Genomic DNA, 26877 nt, shown 5'->3' on the forward strand with positions numbered 1-26877 from the left:
TCCGGTGTCCGAAATGAGCTGTAGTAGCAGATCCACCCTTATCCACGTGGCGGCCCGGAGACTAGAATGAATGGAGTAGCATGGAGCAAAACCCCTCTTGGTGCCTTTATCTCTGTATATGATTTTTTCTCATGTAATTCGGATGTTGCTTTCAAAAGACTATATGTAGAAAATACCCAGGGCTGAGTTTTGGATCTTTTTAGCCACGCATATGCTTAAAAAGTGATTTTAAGTGTCTATGACGTCACATCCTTAGCAAAATGCTAGCGAGTAGTGAGCAACAGAAACGACTCCTGTAACAAATCAAACAGACATTTGTGCTTTTTTATTAAACTGTTGAGTGAAACCTTTATTGAAGTCTCCAGAACGACATTCAAATCTGAGTTTTGTTGATGAGACCTGGATGAAAATTAAGATTTTTAGCATCTAGCTCCATTGGGTCCCATTCATTCTGGTCTCTGATGCGCGACTAGTGGAGAACTCATTGGAACTGCAGCCAAAAACTAATAGCGAGTGGCAAGGCTGTTCTACAAGGGCTGTGGGCCTACTATAGTCAGAGCCCGATAACACATGCTAGGCTTCCCCCATGTGGCTGGAGAGCAATACTGCAAGATACATACAGGTGCTTGGCATCAGTACCTAACACAACATGTGTTTGGGGGAATACTACACGCTATTCATACAATAACAAAATAACTGAAAAAGGATGAACTTGAATTGAGGGTACACCAGAATAGGCATAGGCATTTGAAGTTTGTTCCTAAATTAAATGTTTCTTTTCCCCAGGGATGTCAAACTCAGGCCTGGGGGCCAAATCTGTCCCGCAGTCATTTTATTCAGCTGGCAAGATCATTCAAATGTGTCTTATTGGCCCGCATACACCATCCATGTGTAGCGTAACAAGACATCCATGTAGAGCGCAACATGAAACTTGTGTCACAAGAATGAGTGGGCCGGGGTAATGAAACGGCTCATTCTTGTATGCAACATAATATGGGCAGGCACATTTGAACTTCCATATGTGAAATGCAACCATCAGTATCATGTGCATGCACTCACAATTTTAGTTTGACACCTCTGTTAAAGCTTATACTAAGGTCTTTTCTGCCCGTAAAATCAATTTCAAATCAAACTAAAAAGGGGACACCCTCCTGTTGCCCCAAATTACCCCTTGCTGAGTTGTCTAACTTGCGATTGGATAGCCCATCATTCTTTTTTTATAATTTAATGCCATTTTCAGACTTTGTAATTACATTCTCCACCAAACTGTTTAATAGTCTCTCCCTCTCCCTCTCGCAGCACATTGAGCCATCTTGTATGAGATGTGCTATACAAACACTACACAAATAAAATATCATTATGGGGCAAATACTGGAAGGATGTCATTGAGAGACAAGGTGGGTAGTGAAGTCTGAAATATCTTTGCTTCACAACACATGATCTGATTAGGAAGTCCTCATTTTGACACAAAACCACATACTACCAAGTTTTTAAACCACAAAAACATACTAAACTGAATCAGTCACTAAGTAGTTAAAAATCCGACATTTCAATGGAGTTACTCTTTAACTCGTTGACTCAAATCACTTGTATTATTATTAGCCTAAACATCAAACAACCAACAATACTTTTTGAATATTAGCTGCAATGCTTAACATTTTCATGCTCTTGTTTAGTTTGAGTTGGGAAAAGATTTTAGCAAGCAGGACAAAAAGACACGGTATTCTCATATCAATACTTTTATTGTTTTTAGAAATACAGCACGCATAATTGTATTTTTTTGTTTTGTTTTGTTTTCCCATTTACACTGGCCAGAGTGGGGGGAGTGTGGGGGGAGAGCAGAGGAGGAGGGAGGAGAGAGAGAGGGGGGTATGAAGGGAAACTGAACCGGGATGCCTTTACCAGCAGGTTTGGCACATTACCAAACGAGAATACAGTACATAAAGTGCTTTGGTGAAAAAAAAACAAAAAAGATAGTATAAAATTAATTAAAAAAAGGCATATACAAACGATGGCTGAAAAGGCAAGGGTGGAATACGTGTCATACTGTGTCGAGTGAGTGAATGTGTGTATATGCATGTGTGCGCGCGCATTTGGGGGGAGGGGGGGGGGTGTAGTGTGAGCGTGTGTGACGTGACAACACACGGCAACAGCTTTCTTACTTTCAATGTTTTATATAAAAGACATAATAAATTATGAGAAAATGGAGGCATTTCTGGAGAAAGGGAGGGGAAGAGGGAATGGGGCAAGGGGGCTGGGGATGGGGATCGGGAGGGGGAACAGGCAATGTGACTTAGCCCAGGATGAGGCTTGATTTGCCCCCTGGGGGGTTCCTGCGTCCGGAGGGTACGCCGGCCGCCTGGCCGGTGGAGGAGCCTCCAGAGGACGCAGACTCCTCCCTCCCGTCCTCCTGGGTCACCACCGGCTCCTCCAAGGGCTCTGTGAAGAACAGTAGAGCCCTTTACTCTCTGTACACAGATTTTTTTATTGTTTGACATGTACCTGTATTTTTAGTATTTCAAAAGATAAGCATGACATAATACAGTATCACAGTACAGTAACACTTTAAAGTTCCCCTACTATGATATAGTATTGAATTACTATATAATAATGTTATAATTTATAATACAGTATTACACATTCTCAAAGTCCTTGTAGTCAGAACACAGATTTGACGTAATCAGGCTGCGCACGTGTTGTTGGAGCAGAATTGACCATTTACCGCACATTTGTAAAGAAACTGGCCAGGTCTTTTTTCCGTGATAAGAAAATGGATGGTCACGATAACTTCAGAATATGAAGTGGCACCACAAACACGGGCATTCCTGATGATTTTCTCAGTCCAGTCGGTACGTTTAATTGCTTGTAACCACAAGCATCTCCTATGCTTCTGGAACAGCCTATTCCCTCTCGGAATAGCGCAACACGTGTGCTTTCTAGGATCTCTACTTTCTACAACCGTACACACTTCAGGATGGCACGTCTTCTCTCTTCAGGGTCTGCACTGTCTGTGTGTGCTTGAGTCAACAGCGCATGCGCAGTCAGTGATGACTTAACTTCGGAAAGGGTCTATAGAGCTGTCTGTAAGAGCGACCTTCGACACTTGAACGATGCAAGTCTTTATTTCTCTATGGAGGGTAGCCAAATAAAGTGACCAAAGGGAATTCGTCAGGGGCGAAGCGACCTGGGCGACCAGAGCTAATTTCAGTGAAGTCAAGCTAATGTTATAGTAACGAGATTGGTGGTTATGGTTCGGCGAAAACCAATTGGAATGTTCATATCTCCAATTGTTCCAGGTTGACAAGCCAGAGCAGTTATGTGATTAGCTAAATCAAACATGTCAATGTCACGTCCAAAGCAAACAAAACAAATTAATCGCGAAACTTCAGTGGCCTCGACTACTCGGGTCACGCAAGTCATTTTTGGTGTAAACGCACAGGACACAGTACCTTCATATGAAAAGCTCTTTTCCCCAAACTTTATACACATTCTTTTTCAAAAATGTCATTTTGAAATCGTTAACTGTGCTTCTCAGTGATCAGCAAAATATTTTGTTGCTGTTGTTTTTGGATTCACAGTTAATACTAGCAACATCATTGTGTTCTTTGAAGGACCATACAAGAGAACATAAACTCAGTTCCAATTATCAACTGAAAATCAAAGGATGAATGAAAAATGAATTTGAATGGCTTTTAAAACATTTTGGAAGAGAACTCACGTTTTAATGTTGGCTTGTTTTACAGTCTCACAAATTAAGAAAAACATTTTTTGTGAAAATACAGCACAAGACCGATGAAGTAGGTTAAGAACAGACTTACCTGCATTCATCACGTCGTGGTCAACAACATCCTGAGAACGAAACGAACACACCACATCAGGACAGGAGTAGACACTCAAGATCATTCAAGAATGACATAAATTGATGAGATCAAATAAAATGTCATTGATCAGATATACATAAATGAGGTGAAATAAGACCAAGTCCAGTAACTCCACATGAATTTCCTGAGCTCCAGTAAGTTTAACTTTTTTGCTGAAATACTACATTACACTTACCGTAGCTGACCGTTTTATCCAAAGTGACTTTTTTTCATAAAAAATGTACACTACATGGTTTACTTACTGGTAACAGTATCAGGAGAAATATTGGTTAAGGGTGCCTTGCTCAAGGCCACTTGGACACTGCTTACTGGTATAAGTGGGATTGGAACCTGCACATGTTTGATGTCAAGAATAATTCCCTAACCATTAGGCCTCAGCTGCAGAGAGAGAGAGAGAGAGAGAGAGAGAGAGAGAGTGTGTGTGAGTGTGTGTGCGTGCGTGCGTGCGTGTGTGCGTGAGTGAGTGAGTGAGCAAGCAAGAGAGCGAGCGAGCGTGAGAGATCCCCTTGCTCACCTCAGCAGCGTTGTCCTCGGTTGTGCTGTTGTGGTTGTGCTGCTCGTGGTTCTGGCTGGACTGCTGTTGGTTCTGGCCTCTCCGCAGTGGAGCCGACGACTCCCCACACAGCACCCCAGTTGGCTTCCCACCTATCAACACAAATCAAAATCACCTTCGTTTATAAAGGCACTTTAAAAACCACAATAACCACTGACCAAAGTGCTGTTCAAGCAGTTGGGTAAAGATAATAATCATCATAACCACAAAACAAATCATATCAAAGATTACAAAGCACAACACAGGTCAGAAAATGAAGGTGAAACTTTAGAGCTACAACAAGCAGATCACGACACAGTATAATGTTCCAACATGAATGGTTAGGCAAGTTAAAGGACCACGTCAGTCAATTTCAATATGCTGTTGTATTGCTCACGCTACACTTGACTTGACAGTACCCGGCGAAGCAGCATTTTTTTGGCTCAGCCCTTTCCGAGATATGAGCTATTCTAACGGGGGCAGCTTTTGTTTACATTTTAAAAAAATCTTTGCATGCCTTTTGGGAAAATATTTGGAGTAGGCATATGTTGTTTGCTAGTTGTCTGATGATGTTGCATAGCCTTTTGGATGTTTTTGGGAATACATTTAAAACATTTTTTGAAATGGTAACAAACACCTGCCCCCATTACAATGACCAGAATCTTGGAAAAGGCTGAAAAAAACCTCAGGTACTGACAAGTCATGGGAAGTGTGAGCATTACAACTGCATGTTGAAATTGGCTGGAGATATCCTTTAACTAAACAGGAGTAAGTAGTAAGGGATTGGTTTGGGAGGGTTGTCGGTTTGATTCCCAACCAGTCAGGGGTCCGTATCTCGAAATCGTCTTTGCTAACGACGGTAGCAACGTCCGTCGTAAGAGCGACTCAACTCTCTCTCGACAGCGACGCTCAATCCAAGGGAATGGTGTTACGTCTTAAGACGGTCTTTATAGCCCGTGAGCCAGTGGGGTTCACTGGTACCACTTGGGGGGGCAAATTCTCACTATATTTTTCTGAAAGCTATGTGTCTCTGGAGTATATTCATGTATGATAGCAAGCTGGATCTCATAGCTTTGTGTTTTTACAGCCTATTTAGTAAATACACCATTTGAAGAAAAACATTAAAATCGCCTAAATTAAAACGTCTCTTAAACCACTTCTGGCTGTTATATCAGCCTTCTGGAGTGGTTTAAATACCATTATTAATTCAGATAAATATTCTACTTCATAATTCCACCATCAGAATGACCATTTTAATTAGTATGTTGAAATAAAATATTATAATATGGCAATTTATGCTCCCGATCATACATAATTGCATCACTTCTAATAATGTCAATAGCTTTTGGTACAGGTGGTATGGCAAATTCTCCTGAAATTTTCCTGAAAGCCAAGTGTCTCTGGAGTATACCTCTGTATGATAGCAAGTTGCATCTCATAGCCTTTTGATTTCACAGCCTTTCAAAGATTAAGGGGAAAAAACGATTTTCTAAAAAGTGACTATTTTTTAGTTGAACCACTAACAACAAGCCATAAAAGGTCCTAACCATCATCAGTAATATTTCTAATGTCCTTAATGTTGACAGATATTCACTACATGAAAATTCTGCATACCATAGCTGATGAGATTTAGCCCATTTTCCAATAATTAAAAAGGAGTCACATACTGCACAAGGAGTCACATACTGCAGACACATGTTTTAAAATAAAATATGTTATTTGCTATTAATAGTTTATGGTACAGTTGGTTAGGCAAATTGCCACTATATCTTTCTGGAATATATTGCTGTATGACTAAGTCAGAGCTCAGCTTTGTGGGTTCACGACCTCTTTTATACATGCACCATTTGAAAAGATTGACAAAACTCATGCCTCTTTTCCACTGGCGTTTTTCTGGTAGGCCTACAGCTCGACAAAGCTTTTGCCGCCACTTTTTGCTTTTCGAATAGGCACGACACAGCTAAATCGTGAAGCAAAAAGTGGCGGCTGAGTGGAGCTGTATCGAGCTGTAGGCCTACCAGTAACACGGCAGTGGAAAAGAGGCATTAGATTAGAGCTTGTTGGAGGGTGGAGTCACAACTTCAAAATGTAATGACAAGAGTTTATGGGTAATGTAGTTTAAATATTGTTGTCAAAAAATGCAATAAGTCTAAGTCATTGCCATGTAAGCTACCATAAAAAGCAGCAGTGTTTTATTGTCAATACTACAAACCCAGTTACAAAAAAGGTGAGACGCTTGAATTCTTAATAAATAGGACTTAATAAAAACCTTCAAACCACACATACCGTACATTATACACTGATTTCTGTGTTTATTTGTGTTCAAGTATACACAGTACATTTTTAGACTTAAATAGAGTTAATCTCTAACCCCAGTGTTCAAATGTATTCCTTTACTTGACACCAAAAGAGCAACATTTAACTCTGATTCAGAATTCTTTCTGAGTATAGTGTAGAGGTACAGTCGATGAGTATATATTCAGCAGTGTATATTTCATGGGACTTAATTTACACTGTTGTCTGTGTTTATTTCTGTAAAAATAAAACATTTATTCCAACAGGGACTGTAACCAATACCCTGTCAATAACTTTGTCACTTTGGATAAAAGTGTTAACTAAGTGTAATTGTACCGAAAGGGAGTTGCCCAACCATGACTCAACCTCTGACCTTTTGTGGTTGTAAACTGAAGCTCTGACGGCTACACTAAAGAGCCACACTCATTAGCATGACAGTCAGAACACAGGCACAACCTACAACATTACTTCACCCACAACCCATTACTCCATCACACTGCCTTCCCCTTTGGGAAGCACACCCATGGTGAAGCACACCGGGCAGCTGCCCATCATTCTTCGCTTATCCAGTGTGCCCCATCATCTATGCTTCACCCATCACTGGGGTCCCTCACACTGGAGTCAACAATCCTGGGGGTCCCTCACATAGAATTGTGGCTCACACAATGGGTATGCTTCTGATGGCCTCATGGTAGCCATCCCACTTCTGACACCATTTGTAGCAAAGAGGAGTAAAGTTGCCCAGCCAAGACTCAAACCCGGACCGCCTGGGGTGGTAAACTGGGCCTCTGACTGATACACTTAGGAACCAGGGTCATTAATGTGACAGTCAGAACACACCCACAACCCTAGTGATGGTTACGCCATCACAGTAATGTAATGCAATGTAATCAGTGATGGGCAAAATCGACTTACTAGTTACAATGCAGTGCCATATAAATTACTTGTTTTTTCCTTTCCACGTCAGCCAGGTGATTGGCTGGTTGAAAAATCCCCTGGTTGAATGAAGCCCTTTTTCCATCAACAAGATGATTCACTTTAATGTGATGTGCATCAAGAAGTTAGTGCGACACATATGATGCAAAATATATATATTTAGGCAATGTTTTTAGAATTTTAGCTTTTATTACTGAAGTAGCCTATTTAGTCACAAATGTCAATTGAATTTGAACATTTGCCTTGAAACAGTATTACTTCAAAATATTTGGAAATTCCTCAACAAGCTTTAGAACAAATTAATGGTTGGTCCCAACTTGTAGGGTACCTTGTAGCTTACACACCATTTCAGACCTGCTCATAACAGTTCAGTGTGTTTCATTGGTAGAGCAGAACTTTCAATGCCCAAAGTATTGATCTCGAGACATGTTGAGAAACGAAAGATTTTTAAAAAAATCAGATTGCAGTTTGAGAATGCACAAAGAAAAACACCTTAACCAAAGTAAGATCCATGAAGAAATATATACTAACCATACCAGAGTCTAGTGTGGATGAGCTTGACTGGACTGATCAGAGTCCTGACCTCAACCCTTGGAATGATAGAGCGGTGACAACCAGACGGCCTAACATCATCATTACTAGTACTTTATATGACCTCACAAATGAGCTCCTCGTCCTGGTTATGCAAATAGGAAATCATGTATCTATTTTGTATATTACTGAAAATGGAGTTTATATTGTATACCAAATGTAAAGTAGAGTATCAAGGATTACCAGGGTATCACGGGAAGGCAAAATGTGAAGGATAATAATAAGCCACCAGTACACGCAGCCAGATGAGAAGTGAAGCTCTTCATTCTTGATCATGTCCATTCCCTCCTATACACTTCATAATTGTTGTGTCATGCTGTGCAGTGAGCGAACTTCTGCATGCAGCATGACTCTGAGTTGTAGATGCCTGGTGGTGTACAGAAGGGATAAATAATACTGGGGAATGCAGAGTTCCCCTTTGTGCACCAGTGATACTGACCACAACCTCTGATATTAGGTCTCCCATTCTGACAAACTGCCATAGTAGTTTAACAGGCCAGGCCACACACTTTGTCAGGTTAACTGTGGGCTATATACATTTGTTCTGATTTGTTCATTCAATCAAATAGTTTTGGAGAGAAAAGAAACACATCACATGTCAATGTATTGTCTACGAACCTATTTCCATGCGATGCTACTTTCATATTAGAGAATAGGTGCATAATTGTACTTCTATTTGTTCGGACAGAAGTAAATTATTTTTTTTTAATTTAATTTCATTAATCATATAATGTGTTGGATTGCACTATAGAAGTATAACTATTTCTAATTTATACCCATATGGCTATATTCTTACTTCAGCTCACTGGTGAAAAATGTACATTAATTCACAACACTATAGATTATGACACCATGTATCTACAGTATGTGGCTACGACATTTTTAAATATTAGAAAATGGGCTAAAACTAATCAGCTATGGTATGCAGAATATTCATGAAGTGAATATCTGTCAACAATAAGGACAACATTAGAAATATTATTGATGATGCTTGGGACCTTCTATGGCTTGTTGTTAGTGGTTCAACTGAAAAATAGTCACTTTTTAGAAAATCGTTTTTCCCCTTAATCTTTGAAAGGCTGTGAAATCAAAAGGCTATGAGATGCAACTTTCTATCATACAGAGGTATACTACAGAGACACATGGGTTTCAGGAAAATGTAGTGAGAATTTGCCATACCACCTGTACAAAAAGCTATTGACATTATTAGATGTGATGCAATTATGTATGATCGGGAGCATAAATTGCCATATTATAATATTTTATTTCAACATATTAATTAAAATGGTCATTCTGATGGTGGAACTATGAAGTAGAATATTTATCTGAATTAATAATAGTATTTAAACCACTCCAGAAGGCTGATATAACAGCCTGAAGTGGCTCAAGAGACATTTTAATCTAGACGATTTTAATTTTTTTCTTCAAATGGTGTATTTACTAAATAGGCTATAAAACCACAAAGCTATGAGATCCAGCTTGCTATCATACATGAATATACTCCAGAGATACATAGCTTTCAGAAAAATATAGTGAGAATTTGCCCCCCCAAGTGGTACCAACAACCCTCTTTTTGGGCTCTCGGCTCACGGGCTATTACGGGCCGTTCCCACTTTGCCGGCGAGCGCGTTGACGCCGACGCCTTCAATTCATTTTCAATGGAAAGCGGCGACGCCCTCGCAAAGGCTTCTGGGATACGCGGCGCGGCTACTTTGACAGTTGACGCGCGTCAAAAAAGTTGAGCGAGCTTCTACTTTATGCTAATTACTCGCGGCCAACGCGGAGCGTTATCCAATGATTGTCCAGTACATGAGGAATTCCCATGAAACCAAGGGCTATGTTTTGCTGCTTAAAAGTAGTTTTATGACTGGTTATCATACATTTTAATGTAAGATTCATACACTACAAGAAACTATGAAGTGCAAGGTCTTTGTGCTTATGTTCAAAGGATTATGTACATTTTGACGACATTCAAAACTACGTGATGGCTATGAAATGTGTGAAGTAAACACATGTCCACAGTAAGGTAAGGGCAGACTTTGATGTTACTATCGCTGGTTAGCTTGCTTAATCGATATACACGTGTAGAAAGACAGAAAGAGATATTCCTGTTCAGTGTACTCTGTCACGCCCCTGTATGTGCTCCGACAAGAAGCATTCAGTCAAAAAAGGAAGGTGCGTCGCGTTTATGAGCGTCAAATGGCCGTCAAATTGAGTAGCATCCAACTGCAGTTTGCAGAAGTGGGCAGGTCTGGATTTCTGAGATCCCGCCCCTCCCATTTTGGATCTCGCCCCTCCTATTTTTCCTATTATAGTAGTCTGTACTGTCCCACACCATCCCGACGTCACCCTATTTGAGAATTTGCGACAAATGTCTTCTCCTGCGAATGCATAGTCTAGTAGGCCTACACTATTCTATGCACAAGTATCGTGTCTCGTCGTTTGGAGTGCTAAATAAATGTATTTACTAAACACTGGACATAGAATCATTCATCAATCATAATAGGATATTCGATGGCGGTAGGCCCAAGTGTAGCACACCAGCATACATTGATGACTCTTATAGCTGCTTTGGACAATAATAATGCCTATGTAGGCTAATTGCGGCGTGAAGTGGTTTGTATTATGTCTCGTCGTTTGTTAAGTAGGCCTATACTAAATATATTTACTAAACACTGGACATAGAATCATTCGTCAATCATAATAGCGCACCATATTTGAGAAATGGACCCAAATTATCTGGCGAATGCAGTAGGCTTATTCTATGCACACAGCTTGTTATCGTGTCTCGTCGTTTGGCCTATTTAGACCTACTAAACACTGGACATAGAATCATCCATCAATAGCGAATGTGTATTCTAGGGAGATTGTATCGTGTCTCGTCGTTTGGAGTGTTACATTTAGGCTACTAAACACTGGGCATAGAATCATTCATCAATAATATGAATGCGTAGTTGGCTACACTGTATTCTATGCACACAGCTTGTATCATGTCTCGTCGTTTGGAGTGCTAATTGAATATATTTAGCCTACTAAATATAGGCCTATTTAATTTTCATTTTCCACGTTCCAATTGCATGAGTGTTTATTTCCATTTACATAGAATAATTTGTCCTTGACCTTACTTTCTCTTTCATAGTAAAGGAGAAGATTGAAACGGTCTCTGCAACTGCTTTAGGTTCCATTGATTTAATGATAATGTTAAGCGCTGTTAGACGGTTAAAAACAAAAGGTTAATGCTAAATATCAAATATCTGGTCTTCAAACTAAGATACTAAGAAGAGACACTTATTAATTCAAATTAGACCCATGCGTTAACAAATACTACATGTAGCTTATATTAGCTAATAATAATAATAATAGCTTATATTAATTTCCCCCGGGATTAATAAACTAAACAGGGTCGCGTGCTGTTCATCGCGCGGTTCACTCAAAGCTCCCCGCTCGTGTTTCCTACACTCACCAAACCATTATACATTAGTGGAGTAGAGAGAGTGGATCTACGAATTTATTTGTGAAAACTCTGCGTCTCTGCTCTGCACGGTGCAGTGACTTCCAGAGCTATTTTTCTTCCCATGTAGAAGCTTAGCGCTGCCGCTGAATGACAAGGGGGAGGCACTCGATGTGCTCAGGGGGGAGGAGGAAGATGTGCTCAGGGGGGAGGAGGGAGATGTGATCCAGACCTGCCCCCCGCCCTGCACACTGCAGTTGAACATACTTGGTCAAATTGGGAACGGGCCGTAAGACGGTTAGCAACGGCAAGAATCGAAAAACGGACCCCAGGTTGGTGAGGGCTGGGGAGTAATTAATCAGTGCTCTCCCCCATCCTCCTCCAGGACTGAGGTACCCTAAGCATGGGTGCCGTCTTAAAGCACTGCTCCCTTGAGACGCCATTTGGGCTGTCGCCTTGCATGGTTGAGGCATAAATAGCCTGTATATCCTCGTAGTAGGGCTATTGTTATTTCACAAATTATTTCTAGATAGCCTATTGCAGCAAATATTCACGTTGTTACCAGCTATTTTCCACCAACACCAAAATTAGCTCTGTAAAAGTAACTTGAACACCATAGAGCAAAAGTGCATCACACACATACACGCACACTTCCAGGTCTCTCTCTCTCTCTCTCTCTCTCTCTCTCTCTCTCTCTCTCTCTCTCTCTCTCTCTCTCTCTCTCTCTCTTCTCTCTCTCTCTCTCTCTCTCTCTCTCTCTCTCTCTCTCTCTCTCTCTCTCTCTCTCTCTCTCTCTCTCTCTCTCTCTCTCTCTCTCTCTCTCTCTCTCTCTCTCTCTCTCTCTCTCTCTCTCTCTCTCTCTCTCTCTCTCTCTCTCTCTCTCTCTCTCTCTCTCTCTCGAAGCTGCCGCATATCATTTGCTTTTGAATTTGATCATGTAGGCTACACGCTCTTCTTCACCTGACCGCGTAAATCAAAGCACAGGCAGTGGGAAGACCGGACATCCCAAGTCTCCCTGAAGTTCAAGAAGTCTCCCTGATATTGATAGTGGCTCTCCGGTGCCCGCGAATCAGATAAAATATTCCTGATTTTAGACTATCCAAGTTAGCGTTTATTTTTCAATTGGCAATGCGAGACAAAGAAAGATGACTCGTGCGGCACACATGGAATAGGCTACTTCAAACACATTACGCCACGCTTCGTAGGACGCCCTGCGAAAGTCCCAGGGGTAAAAGTAGGCAGTTGTTCTATGCAGACTGGACGATAGAAAGGGCATGATGAACATTCAAATGTTTAAACACTAATGCTGTTTTGTTCGTCGGGGTGTCGAGGGTCGATAAGCATCTCCATGAAATGAGTTTTTGGAACTTGGGATGTCTGGAAGACGCTATTGTAAGACGCATCGCATGGAGTCTACTCCCTTGGGTCTTAAAGTGTTGCCCCCGACGGGAACATGTTTCAAATCTCCGCAATTTAAAACCCTTAGCGATGGCTCAAACATCGATTCTTATTATCAAAACTACAGTAGCCGTGCATCTTAGGCTTAAGCAACTTTTCCCACGTAGCGCGCTCATCCCTTAAACTAGACAACCAATATAGCAAACATTACAAAAAGAACAGACAACGGATGTCGGGGTAGGAGGCGAAAGTGGAAAGGAGAAGAGAGCTCGAGGAGGTTTAAAATGACAGCATCAGAGGAAGATTGGCGCCACGGTGCCACTAGGCTACAGCATTCTTAAAATGACTGCAGAAACTCACAAGTCTTCAGCATGGACAAAGGGGTTGTTGAACATGTTTCAAAATTAACACTCGTCTCAACGTCGGCTATTTTCTCTTTCTGGGGGACGTTTTAGTGCCTAAACTCAACTGAACTGGACGCACAGAACTACTACTGATTGAGCTGCACCAGGCTCTGCCTGCACAGACAAACAGGGTGCCAGCGCCTAATCTTCAGTTCAAGAAACCATCATATTAACCATAGCAAATTATATAAAAAATATATAGGCCTATTTTTTAATGTCCATTCGTCCATGGCTTGTAAATTTCGTCTAGTCTTAGTCTTCTTGACGAAAATCGTTTTTTTTTTCGTCATATTTTTTATTTCCTTCACGCAATTTTTATTCGTCATCGTCTCGTCATCGTCATGGGAAAAAGGGGCATTGACGAAATATTTTCGTCATCGTCCTGGTTGACGAAATTAACACTGGAAGTCACTTGTGCTTTTGAGCCAGCTCCTACACACGGAGTGCACAGCCGTGTTAAGATTGGGACAAAGATTAGTATAAATTGAGACGAGAACTGTTTGACGCACTGATAATAGCAGATGTTACTTGCAAACAAGCAACACACTCTTACAAAGTCCGTTTTTGAAAGGAAGCACTTTGTTCGCATTTGACAATCAGCACAGGGGTGCATTTCTCGAAAGCGTAGTTGTTAGCAGTTAGCAACTTGGGTAGTTGCCAATGGGAAATTGCATTGTAAACCAACAAAGTGGCTACCGTAGTTAGCAACTACACTTTCCAGAAATGCACCCCATGGCACTTAAGAGCCAAGAGCTCTAAGTTCCAACGTCCTCTAACAATCTGGAGGTCAGTGTAGTGTTGTCTCATTTAACTTCTGCTAAGAGCATTGGTAAGGCTGGAAGGTTAAACATTGTTGTGACTGAGTGTCCCGATTTCTCGGTTCGATACACTATCGTTACAGCCCTAGCAGCCTCAGAGTATGGGTGGGTCTAGGTTAGTAAGGACCGGTCATGGTCCTACTTGCTTCTACTGTCAGGCATGGTCAAAACGCTGGCTGTGATTTCAGAAATGGACATCAGACAAAACATGGCAGATGCTACTTTCTACAGGTTTGGTTTGACAAATGGCTGACAAGTAACCCTTGAGGCCATCTTATCTGGACCCTGATTTAAATGTTATGCAGTTTCACATGAAATATGACATGTTTTGTGAAGCAAATTATAGAAGAAACACTGTTAATGCTCCCAGTGATTTATTTTCACATCTTTTGTGCAAATAAATCACTGGGAACATTAACAGTGTTGCAGACTTATATAATTTAATTCAGTTACTTTCTTTTGTCCAGCACCTGTACCACTGATGTGCGCGCATTCTCTACCTTTTTGAAATGTTTTGTAAAGCAATCTTAGAAATTACATTTGCAATACAATCAAAGTATTTTCAGGGGACCTGGTGAAAGTAAAAGCCCACCAGGGAAACTCCAACTCCCACTGTCATTGTATGACACAGCATTCAGCAGCACACAGTGCTCACTGCACACAATGAAAGCGTATTTTGCCTCACTTGTGCAAGGGGGCAGCCCCCGATGGCGCCCCAAGAGAGCAGTGCAGCGGGATGGTACCATGCTCAGGGTACCTCAGTCATGGAGGACGATGGTGCAGAGCACTGACTAATTACTCCCCCCACCAAAGAAGGTGGGGTCTGTTGTAAAGGTCAATAAAGGTCAACACCTTCAATATAGGCCTAAACTGCAACTGGGAAATCCTGGTTTGTGTTCAAAGTACGGCCCTTGGAGGATTTTATTAAAGTTGAACTGGCCCTTTGAATGAAAACGGTTCCTCACCCCTGTTCTATGATAAAGGGTGGAGTGAACCAGACAGCTCACTACACTACCACCACAGACTAATCTCATAAAAAGACGTGGCTACCAGGTGGGTTGTTCCGTCGATGGGCGTGCGGGTCCTCGGGTTCGGCGAAGATGCTGGAGGCCATCTTGTCCTTCTTGGCGGGCTTGTCCTCCTCTGTACCAAACGAGATGTTGGAGGCCCCGCCCGGAGGACGCAGCACCCTGCAAAACACAACCAAAGAGGTTGGAGTAATAAAGAGGAATCAAAACACACCCACCCAATGCAAAAGAGTGTGCTCAAGTTGGGTCTCCTAAGGGGGCGTTGTCCCCTCCTTCTTCTTCCATTTTTGAGGTGTTTGCAGAGGAAGTGCGCTATCGCCATCTACAGCGCTAAGGGGAATCCATTTATTCTCAACCTCAGGGCTCCGAAGGTCTCCTAACCGAAGGTCTCCTAAAGGGGCGTTCACCCGACATAAAGTGGATACCAGAAAAGAACTAGAATGACGCATCTCTGTCTATAATATCTCTGACACAACCACAGGCGGCAGATGTTACACTACAAAATGAAGGAGATAGGACAACACTCTTAGAGGGGCAATAAAGTACAACCAACTAGGAATGCGGGCCTGTCCTGTTTCTTACAGAATGAGCACCCAGTTTCTCTTTACTTTTGTTGAGTTGAGCGTGTTATAAAGCTAATATTGAGATGGCACACTATACCAGTGGTCCTACACCTTTTTTGAATAAATGTCACCTTGCTCTCATCATGAGCTTGCCATAGCCCCCCTGACCTCATCACAAGCCTGACAACGCCACCGTTTAGGATTAAAAAATTGACACCCTTAACCCTGACCCTCTCTGTACACCTCAATCCACGGATGAAGTTTTTTTTATTTATTTTTTAATGAAGGCATCGGCACTGAACCTCACATTGCTCCAGGGTCTGTAAACAATACCTTGTACCTAAACAACCAGAGGTGGCATGTTAGATTACAATTAATCTAAGGTTCGATTACAATCTCATGCCTTTTAGTTTTTATATAAAACTATCTTACTCAGGTAAAGGTTACTGGTTCGTCCCTGGAGCAATGTGGGGTTTGCGGGTGGTAGGGGGTTCAAATCTGCAGTCTAAGGCTGAAATCCCTAACCAATAGGCCATGGCTATAGGGCGTGGACATAATTGGCATATATTCAGGTGACTGACTGTGCGCATCAGTTGCTCTAAGTTTAGACAAGACACGAGAGAAAGCACCGGTAAGAAACTAAAACTACTTTCACCCCTGGTTACCGTTCAACTAATTGATGTCTGAAGATGTCTGCACCTGATTCCCCTTTCTCTAGGGCTTTTGCTTTTAGCCATGACAGGACCAACTCGCTCTCTAATACTAAACTGAAATACAATTATGCATACCTCATCTACATATTGGACAGGACCGTATTAAGACAGTGTGGTGCCCCCGGGCTCTACACATCACAGATGCCCGCTTTATGAAAAATATTTGTAAAGTTTGTGTCATGTAAGTCCCTGACTTGCTGTAAATGGTTGGTGCCCCCTTGGCACTGTGCCACTGGCTCATATGGATAATCTGGCTCTGATATTGGTGACAAGTTGGAGACATGAAGTGCTTGTTGAACAAGGTAAGGGATTTTTTAAATACTGGCACCATGCAATCCTTCAAAATGACTGGTTCTCTGCCAATGAGCCAGTCTTAAAACCCACCTGTCTGGGCCTCTGTAACTGTTGACAGTTTGCTCAACAATTTTGTCAACTCAACAGTCATCTAGGTTTGAGGTTAAAGCTTCAATGCCACACTACAGCCAATCAAAAAATGATTACGTGTTGATTTATGAGGGGACTTTGAGAATCGAGTATATGGTCTTTCACTTCAGTGACCGTAGGAGTTTGAAGGCCAACGCATGAACCGCACCCAGACACAAATCGCACTGCACAGGAGAACACATCAAACCCTAGTAGATTTTGTAACAGACAGTTTCAGGGGCGCTTCACAACTGCGCCTACCATTGGGTGTAGTGGAGGCCAAATGCATCCCTGTTACTTAAATGATGGTGTTGGCAAGCCGAAATGAAAACAGCAATGCGTGCCAAAAGGCCAATATGCTTTCGATAGTAAACTGCGGAGGTTGTGCTAGGAGGTGTAAAAACCACCTTATGACGGATATGATCATTGAACCCTGAATCGGCATTTTCTTGAAATCGTGGCAGCCTACACTACTGCGTTCTGAAACGCTTGCAAGTCCCATTTTACCCACGTGCTTTCAATAATAGATCTATGTCAGCCAACTGTACCGGGTAAATCTCAAACACCAGCGCCTACAGAGACTAGAACTATACCTGTATACATCTGGGGAAATCAATAAATTAGACAGACTAGGGAGGGAGGTCTTCGCCTAGCAATCACAATTGATGACAACCTAGTTCAGTACTTGGTCCCTATTCAGACAAATTGGCTTAGCCTATATGACAAGGGGCCATCGCTACTCGGGTAAGGGATGTTCGAATACCTGTGCGCGGGGATGGAAAGCCACCATCCTCCGTGCAGAAAATACTAAAAATGAGACCCGTGAATGATATACGTTAACCATATAATAACGCTGTAAAACAAAAGACACCAAGCACACGCAACATAAAAACAGACCCCCGATACAGCAAATACGATGGGTGTGGATGACTGCCACTCCCTACGACTGTCAGAGAGTCGTGTAGGTTTTTGTAAGGCTCATTGCAAAACCAATTTAGGCATACAATTAGGGGCTTACATGCGATGCGTCGATGTTTTATGTTGCTGCGTTAAGACATAAAGCACAATGGAATATTTATCTCAGACGCACACCACCTGAGGTGGTCGTCGAGAACTAGAGGTACCATTGTTCAACGTTGGATGCTGGTGGAAACCATACTGTATCGCAGCCTCCACACACAGACACATTACAAAGGACTGCCGTGTACATTTTGCCACAAGAAATCACGAGTCAAATATCCAATTATTCGCGCTCGCAACATCATTCACTGTTTGGAGGCTCCGCCAGTGTCACCATCTGAGAGCAACAGTCCTTTTGTTAGGGAGGCACTGCAGACATCACCCCGAAATCTTGGCAGAACGCTAACGCTAGCAAACAAATGCTAGCCAAATTGCACTGTTCATTCAAATCTGAACTTGCCGTATTTTACCTGGAACTGCTCTTGGATCCTGGCTCCAACCCTTTAAATGTGGTGGTCGTCGTCATTGTTATTACTGGATAAGATTAATAAAAGATACTGTTGTTCAAAGAGCGGATATTTCTTGCCAGCTAGACAGTCTTGATTTCACCGCCTCATAGTCAATTCGGCTGGCACTGTACTAAATTGATCAATCTGTTACCGCTAGTGAGGATGGCATTTAACCATCCGGTTCCCACCCCTCAAGCACCGACTTCTTGGGATTGGAGGAACATCTGCCGCTTTGAACTCTGATTGGCTCTAGTCTGACTAGGGTGCACGCATTGTGGCACGGCGTTATGAAGCTGCAACATCATCACTTACCAGACACAATTGTCATTTTTGGCAAGAAAATCTAGTGTGTAGTTTGAAGGCATCTTTTTAAGTTTTCAACCACATTTTGCTTCAATAATTAATTACTGCTGTATCTAGTATGCAGCTAGTTGAGTTGGACATTCCAATAATTCTGTCACTAAAACCTCAATTTGTTTTAGCTGAATGACTTGGACCATACTAGAAAATATTTGTTTTACTTAGTACACTTTCAAGTAAAAATCAAATTTGGCAATAGGCAGCCCAGTTTCAATGAGCAGCATAGTTGCAGTACCTTCTGACCATTTCCTGCAGTGTCCCTTTAATGTAAAACCATTCCTCTTGAACTCAGTGAGACAGTTTGAGTTCTTACAACACATTCCAATCAACACTGATAAAAAGGCCAATTTAATTTGGTGAGGTGAATTAGTTATAGTCTGTGTGTGTTTTACAGGTCAGTTTGTTTCTAAGGCCAGGCAATGGTGTTTTAACTTACTAGAAAATGCTTCAGCCATCCACTTGGTATCAGCATTTGTACTCTACTCATATCTTGAAAATATCCAGTTTAACAATACCACACAGAGAGAGGCAATATTTCCAGCTTGGAGCAACCGCTTTACAATTAAATGACGTTTAATCAAAACATCAGATTTACAAAATTACTTTATTCTAACAAGAAACTCAATTGACAACACATTGCACAACACAGTAAAATGTGACCAAATTAGCCTAATACAAGTGACATACAAGACATTACAGCTACAATATATAAAAAGATATAAAAACCCCGTTTTTGTGAGAAAACTTAAAACAGTCCTTTTTTCAATAACTCGACGCCATTATTACCCACTGTTGAAAAACAAAAATTACTTGGTTTTTACATTTGCCCACAGACTGTCATGCAAGCCAAACAGTTGTGCCTTGGGACTTTATTGTTCTGTTAAACGCTTTTTCTTTTGTTGTTGTTCTGCTTCATGGTCAAATCTTAAGAAAATGTGATATTTCCAATGTATAAAAATAAAGACAAAGGAAGAAAAAAATGAAGACACTGTACAACCGTATTCCTGTGTGTGTTTGGAACCGTGAGAATGTCAGTCCGTATGGTTTTGGCATTGTAGGAACATAAGAACAGAGAGGAGGAGAGAGAGAGAGAGAGAGAGAGAGAGAGAGAGAGAGAGAGAGAGAGAGAGAGAGAGAGAGAGAGAGAGAGAGAGAGAGAGAGAGAGAAGCAGAAAGGAGGAAGGGAGCAGGCAAGGAAGGAGAGAAGAAAGGAGAGATGGGCCACATTGCTGGGTAGAGGTGGGAGAGGGAGAACGTGGACAACTCTTGACTTTTCACTTCAGTCCTCCTCCTGTTTGCTGCTGAAATACGTCAATTGTATCTTCATCCTCCATCTCCAACTGTAGAAGAAAAAATAAGTTTGAGTAGAGGGCCATAGAGAAACACAGAGTGGTGTTCTGCATGAGTGTTTGATAGCAAGTCTGCTCTGCACTCGCAATGGCTCAAGTGGAGGGGGATGTATTGTGCGTAACATAGCCTAACTTTTGGCTGTATAGACAAATGACAAAATAGTTGTCTCAACTCGACTTTATTAAATGTCATATTGTTTGACAGCAATATTGATATCACGATAATTATTCGATATATTGCACAGCCCTACATACAGATCAACCAGTCATATGACCAGCAAATGCACATTGATTTAGTGGCTACTACATTTGTGTGTGATGGACTCAGGATCTGGATAACATTGTAGAATAGGGTTCACATGGTATCCACTAATACAATTCTAATTACTGTCTGAATAGGCAGCTTATCAAGCATGTTAAGCAAAGGTCCTTTGTATATATATATTAGGGACTTGTATGCCTTCATTTGATAGGACAGTATGAGATGGTGGCAGGAAGCGAGTGGGACAGAGAGACGGGGTGGGATCGGGAAATGACCCTGGTGGGACTCAAACCGGGGTCCCCATGGGCATGCAGGCTTAGCGAGCTGCATGTGCTTGATTTTCAGATGCATTTATCATTGCACCGACACTTTTCCAAGTCACAAATCCATTTTCTGTGGGTCTGTGGTTTAATTGGCCTGCACTGTGCACTGTATAGGATGGTGGCTAAAGTAGGTATTACACTGCCCATTGAAAATGTGCTGCATATTGCCAAATTCAATCTTCTCATGGATATTGACTGGGTAATGAACTAATATGTACTACTGACAAAGTTTTGCTACTAAAAATGTCTATTTCTCGAAATGGCGGAAATGGAGAAGAGCCCCCTTTTCATGTATGAAAAGTGCTATTTTCCCAGTCATAATGAATACCTAGGTGGTGGTACTAAATATTTGTGAAAAAGGTAACATTTGTGAATGGGCAACATGAATTCTGGAAAGAAACTGCTAAAAAATATTACACAGTGCAACTTTAATGCCATTTTGATATAGCCATTATTTGAGAAAAAGATATTAGCATTATACAATATTTGCAAAAAAGTGGTGCTGACCGCATCATAAACCAAGAAAGCCAAGCCATGAAAGAAAAGTTCACTGGGGGATCTATGTAGGATGTCTGAATTGGTAGATTACAAAAAAACCTGCCCACAGAAACCACAAATTACTTGCCCTGTAAAGACCTACACCAGGTTCTCAGACGTTTTTGATCAAACGCCCTCATTGACATCATCATATGCCTCTTAACGCCCCCTTGACCTCACCATAAGCCCAACAACACCTCCCTTAGTATAAAAAAATAAAACATACTAATGCACCTCAATGGCAACTAAGCACCACCCCCTCTCAGTTGTATCCTTCCTAACGCCCTATCCGCTACTACTAACTAAGCAAAATCAATTCAAAACATATCCTGCCAACACCTCTCAAGTTGTGGCGAGAATTTGTCAATGCAGCAAACATTGTGCTGGCATTAATCACACCATAACAACGAAGGCATACTACCTCTTTTGCTAACTAATAATACCAACACATTTTAAGGCACATGAGTTCACAATTATGTGCAAAGGAAGCATCAAAACAAATGAGCCAAGGTCCCAATGTCACTCCAATCCCTTCCTTTCCATTTGTGCAGCTGGCTTTCAAAAAAGCACTTGCAAGTGTCCCCCACTATATCTCTTTCCCTCTGCTTTCGTTGATAATCCTCAGGCATGCTTGTTCATTAAGGAGGTTTCTGTAAATAAAGCGTCTTTGTTTTGTTTGTGTTTTTAATTGATAATCGCAAGCAACAGATGCGTCAATTTTTCTTCTCCTTTAAAACTAAATGGCATGCCACTGATGGAAGAAAAAAAAAAGATTGGCACAGCTGCGCTCCCCCTCACTGATGATCCGCACAAACTCTCCATTTGTGTGATTCTATCGTCTTGATTCTATGATTAAAGTCTTTGGTAATTTCGTAACTTTCAGAAGGGAGAGTGGGTGCAGAAGGGGGAGTGGCAAGCCAATAATCCGACTAAGGTGTAGGCAAGCATAGCTCGACTAAGAATACCATTATCTTGCAAGCATAGTCTGATTTCTCAAACTCTGGTACGGTTTGGTTTCAGGTCAACTCAGGTGTATAAATGACCTGAATTTCCCAGCGGCTGTGTACCAATAAGTAGGGACCCTTCAGTAGTATACGACTGGCGAAACTCAAAATAAACCACACTGAACCCTCAGGACGCATCCGAAAGTCCCCACCGACTTCCTATATAGACGTCAGAAAAGCGCCGATGACAATTTTAAAAGTTGTTTCAAATTGTCATAGTAGGGACCCTTCAGTAACACAAGACTGGCGAAACTCGAAATGAACCACAAAATAAACCACAGGGTAGACTCGGAAGTGCCTATGTAGTCTGCCCTGGAGGCAAACGGTGATTACATTCTATAGACAGGTCATATTTAGAGCAGGCGAACCATGGTTATATGGCGATTCCAGAAACCTGCGGGAGTTTGACAACTGTACGGCCTTGGTCATTAGTGGCCCCCAGCGACCAATCCGGTTCAAAGGTTATGTAAAGGACAGTGCTGTAGTACATCTAATTTGTGCTCACTAGTGCCTGACTATTTACAGTCAATCCGGAAAGTATTCACAGCGCTTCACTTTTTTCACATTTTATTATCTTACAGCCTCATTCCAAATGCTACAAAAGAATCTCTACACAAAGTATTCCATTATGACCATGTGAAAAACAAGTTGTCTTAACACTTTTGAAAATGTATAATAATGAAAGACAAAGAAATCATATTTACAAAAGTATTCACAGCCTTTGCTTAATACTTTGTAGAACCACCTTTGGCAGCAACTACATTCATTTTTTTTCATTTCAAAATGAAAAGGGATTAAAAGGGAGGTCATCAGTGTGTGTTTCAACCTTTCAGTACATTGAAACTGTACATTTTGAGTCTGCACCTGGCTAAAATAGATGGGTGAAAGTTTTGAATGAAATCCTATGGAGAGTATCATGATATGCTTCTGTAATCACAGTGCATGTTGACATGCATGCTTCTTTAGGTGTTATTCAGATTTCCAATGTTGACGGCATCCATACATCGCCAAACGATGTCAGTCCCACAACCATGCTTGACTAGCCAGATGATGCACTTTTTGTGTAAAACTCACTTGTTTACCACCACACATGCTTGACGCCATCTAAAGCAAATTTGTTTATCTTGGTCTCAAGAGAGATGAGCAAACCAAGGATATGGATGACTGGAACCATGTCGTGAGGTCTGATGAGACCAATATAAACAAATTTGGTAAACTGGTAAACTGGTAAGGAGGCAGTGCCTACTGCTGTCTACCACAGGTTTCGGATGCAGATTCGGTGTGCTTCACATACCTGTGCAGGTGTGTCCGTCTCATTGATGGGCTGTCCGTCAAACCGGAACCTGATTTGCCTCATGGTCAAACCCTGAAAGCCAGCAAAATGGTCAAGTTTAAAGTTCTCAGCATCTTCAAGATAAGTTTAATCATGTAAGACTGTGCACTTGTGCATTAGTTGTACCTGTGTGTATTAGTTTAAATTTCTCAGCATCTTCAAGATAAGTTTAAGCTTGCAAGACCTTGCACTTGTGTATTTGCTGTACTTTGTGATCTTGTGTGCATTAACTTGTGTGCCGGCTGGATACTGAAAAGCAGAAATTCTAAAAGGCTCTCAAAGTTATAACACCATCACAGCATTTACATAATAATGAGAAAATGCAATTACCTGTCGCTCACAGTACGCCTTCATGAGTTTGCTAAGAGGTGTATGCCGCTTTATTTTGAACTGCACCACGGACCCGTCTTGTCCAGCCACCTTAAGGTTAATGTGCTCGTTGTTTTCCGTTTTTACGCCCTCCTGTGCATGAAATTACAATTCATGTTAGCATTCTTCCATCACTGGTTAATTGAAACTCCTTAGCTGCTAAAGGAGTACCAACCCTAAAATAAAGCATACAGAATCATTTTAGTGGTTTATGAACTTGTAAGGAGATGAAGTACACTTCTGAATGAACGTCCACACCATTCATGGATTAAAAGTGCACTAATTTTGGTGTGGGAGTGCTCTCTTCTGTTGCTTTCAAAGAGAGACATTTCCATCTCCAACCTGTAGGGCGACCAAACATGAAAACTACCCACACCTCCTTTAAAAGTCACTGAAATGCATACAATGCGCCATTTTAGGCTCATTTATATTCAAATATGTTCACAATACATGCCAATGCTGTTCTTATTAAAAGTCAATGTCGAAAAGGGCCCTTACATGACATGTTAATTTTGGCGAGATACCATCAACGCAAATGCTAGCAGCACAGCTAATGCATCTGCAGAACCGCTTGCACGAGACCTGCTATAGACAGATCACTGATAGACTTGCATTGATTAGGTGCTGTGTATCTAAAGCTTGATGGAAACGGCATCTATGTTACAATCAGCGGCCTGCAAAATGATTGCAAGAAACATTTACAGAGGCATAAAATGACAGTAAGATGGTCCAAGAGCAGGCCTCAGTCTCAGCCTGACAGGCAGTGGTTAACGAAAAGGTTAGCCAATTTGTGGAATCCCAGGGGCTAACCTGTCCAGCCACGAGCCTGATAAATATCACCGGAAGTCCACACAATTATGAGGCAAATTTTAAGAAACACAATGCATTATTAATACATATGCATTATGTGATGCTATTAAACTGTTTGGGCATTCACTTGTGTAATAGCCAATATCGTACTAAACTAGCCATCAAGCTAAGTTGACTGAACAGCTTCAGACGGCAGCCTGCAACCTTAGCCTGCTAGCCACTTAGCGTTAGCTTTCCAAGCACATGAAAGAAACATACACATCCCGGGGCAAATGTAAACATCAACGCACGACAAGCAGACTGAATTAAATGTTTATGCAGTGACGCCCTTGCCGACAGCCCGGAGAGCTTGGCAGCAGTTTCATGATAACGTTACCTTGGGTTTCTCGTCGGCCATGGTTGTTCTGTGCGGCTGCCGCCTGATGGACCTGAATTGCTGTGATATCTGCCAATCAAATGCTTGGCGCACGACTGAAGCACAGCTACCAAGGCGTACTTTCTCCTGAAGGTGAATGCAGACAGTTCCAATGAGTTTTGTTTGTTTGTTTTGTAAATCAAACTTCACCTGTGGCCAGTCAACATAATTTCACCACTACTTCCTTATGCGTTTATGTGCTACAGCACAGATGGCAGTGCAGGTGTAATTTGCTCATTAAAGTAATATTGATAGGCTATCTCTTCGAATAGAGCATGGCTATCAACATTGCACATGTAGTTTGTATTGCACATTTAAAGACATTTAACATACAGCCTATAGGCCTATCTACAGTAGCCTATCTATCTGTTTCCCATTTTCATTGGCTGTGAGTCTTTGCTACCTGAATGTTTTAAACTAAGTAACCAAATCACTCCAATTCATCAATGCTCCAATTCAGCCAATAAGGGTTGGCAATGTGAACACAATAAGACGGAAATGTTTTAAAATGAATACTTTAATCTGCCATGCAACAATTCCCCTATGTACACTTAAGTTTTGTAGTTAAGGAAACACACATCTGATAACCATTAATGTAGCCTACTGATAATGTCTCAAAAGAGGCGTGGAACAACGATGATACAAATGCCAGTCTGGGCATCTATAATGAGAGAAAGTGCCTCCAAAATAATAATAATAATAAAAAACTATCCATAGGCATATACAATAAATAAACTGTAAGCCTAAAGTGATCAGGGCTGTGTTTCCCAAAAAACCTTAAGTAGTACTTGAGCGAGCCTCAGTTCTATTCGTATGAGGGGCCACCTGGGCAATATATTAGAAATAGGTCTCTCACATCATCACTAAAAGTCTATACATACACTATTTTACCTTGCGAATGCTCTTGGCACAACCATTTTATTTGCATGTGCAAGAAAAAAATATTGTACGTAGGCCTATAAAATGATTGTATGCATAAAGTTTTAGTGATGTAGTATATTGCCTTGGGGGGCCCTCATACTTAAATATTACTTCAGCTTAGGTGGGGTTGCAGGTATGACATCACGTTGGGGGTTGGGGGAACTCCCCCAGGATTCTAAGATTCTACATAGACTCCTATGAGCCTGCGGAAACCCCAACGTGATGTCATAAATAGTACATTTTCTAAAATGGTTAACCTGCAACCCCACCTTAAGTACTACTTAAGGGTTTTGGGGAAATGCAGTCCAGTATAGTATAGGGTGCCAATACTACAGTCCACTGTGTCTTCTCGGGTCCTCAAAGGTTAAGTGTGCTTGTCAACCAGTCCTTAAATCCATACTAAAGCAGCTGCAAAAATGACTGACAGTCCAACATGAAGAGATGGGTCATTCCAATCAGAGAGGGTCATGTGTGGAAGGCGTGTGAATTGACATGGAATGACCCAGATTAGTTTGCCAACGTCTAAACAGGAGACTAATATAAGCCGACCAAAGTAAGCACATGTATAGAATTGATTCTCGATACACATGGCTCCTTCAATGAAACCTGGTGTGTGTGTGTGTGTGTGTGTGCGTGCGTGCGTGCGTGTGTGTGTGTGTGTGTGTGTGTGTGTGTGTGTGTGTGTGTGTGCG

The 26877-nt window shown here is 41.5% G+C and overlaps 2 protein-coding genes across 2 annotated transcripts; both read right to left on the minus strand.

Moving 5' to 3' along the window:
• Positions 1-1723: 1723 nt before the first annotated feature.
• Positions 1724-18654, minus strand: jpt1a (Jupiter microtubule associated homolog 1a). Its single transcript, XM_063220742.1, has 5 exons — positions 18464-18654; positions 15357-15496; positions 4396-4526; positions 3819-3849; positions 1724-2439 (listed from the first exon to the last, which is right to left on the minus strand). The coding sequence occupies exons 1-5, from the start codon at positions 18517-18519 to the stop codon at positions 2294-2296; spliced, it is 504 nt and encodes a 167-aa protein (XP_063076812.1). The 5' UTR covers positions 18520-18654; the 3' UTR covers positions 1724-2293.
• A 793-nt stretch (positions 18655-19447) lies between these two features.
• Positions 19448-25401, minus strand: sumo2a (small ubiquitin like modifier 2a). Its single transcript, XM_063201798.1, has 4 exons — positions 25226-25401; positions 24001-24132; positions 23632-23703; positions 19448-20202 (listed from the first exon to the last, which is right to left on the minus strand). Exons 1-4 carry the CDS (start codon positions 25244-25246, stop codon positions 20137-20139), a joined length of 291 nt encoding a protein of 96 aa, XP_063057868.1. The 5' UTR covers positions 25247-25401; the 3' UTR covers positions 19448-20136.
• Positions 25402-26877: the final 1476 nt, after the last annotated feature.

This window comes from Engraulis encrasicolus, chromosome 1 (genome assembly GCF_034702125.1).
Source record: "Engraulis encrasicolus isolate BLACKSEA-1 chromosome 1, IST_EnEncr_1.0, whole genome shotgun sequence".
Lineage (NCBI taxonomy): Eukaryota > Metazoa > Chordata > Actinopteri > Clupeiformes > Engraulidae > Engraulis > Engraulis encrasicolus.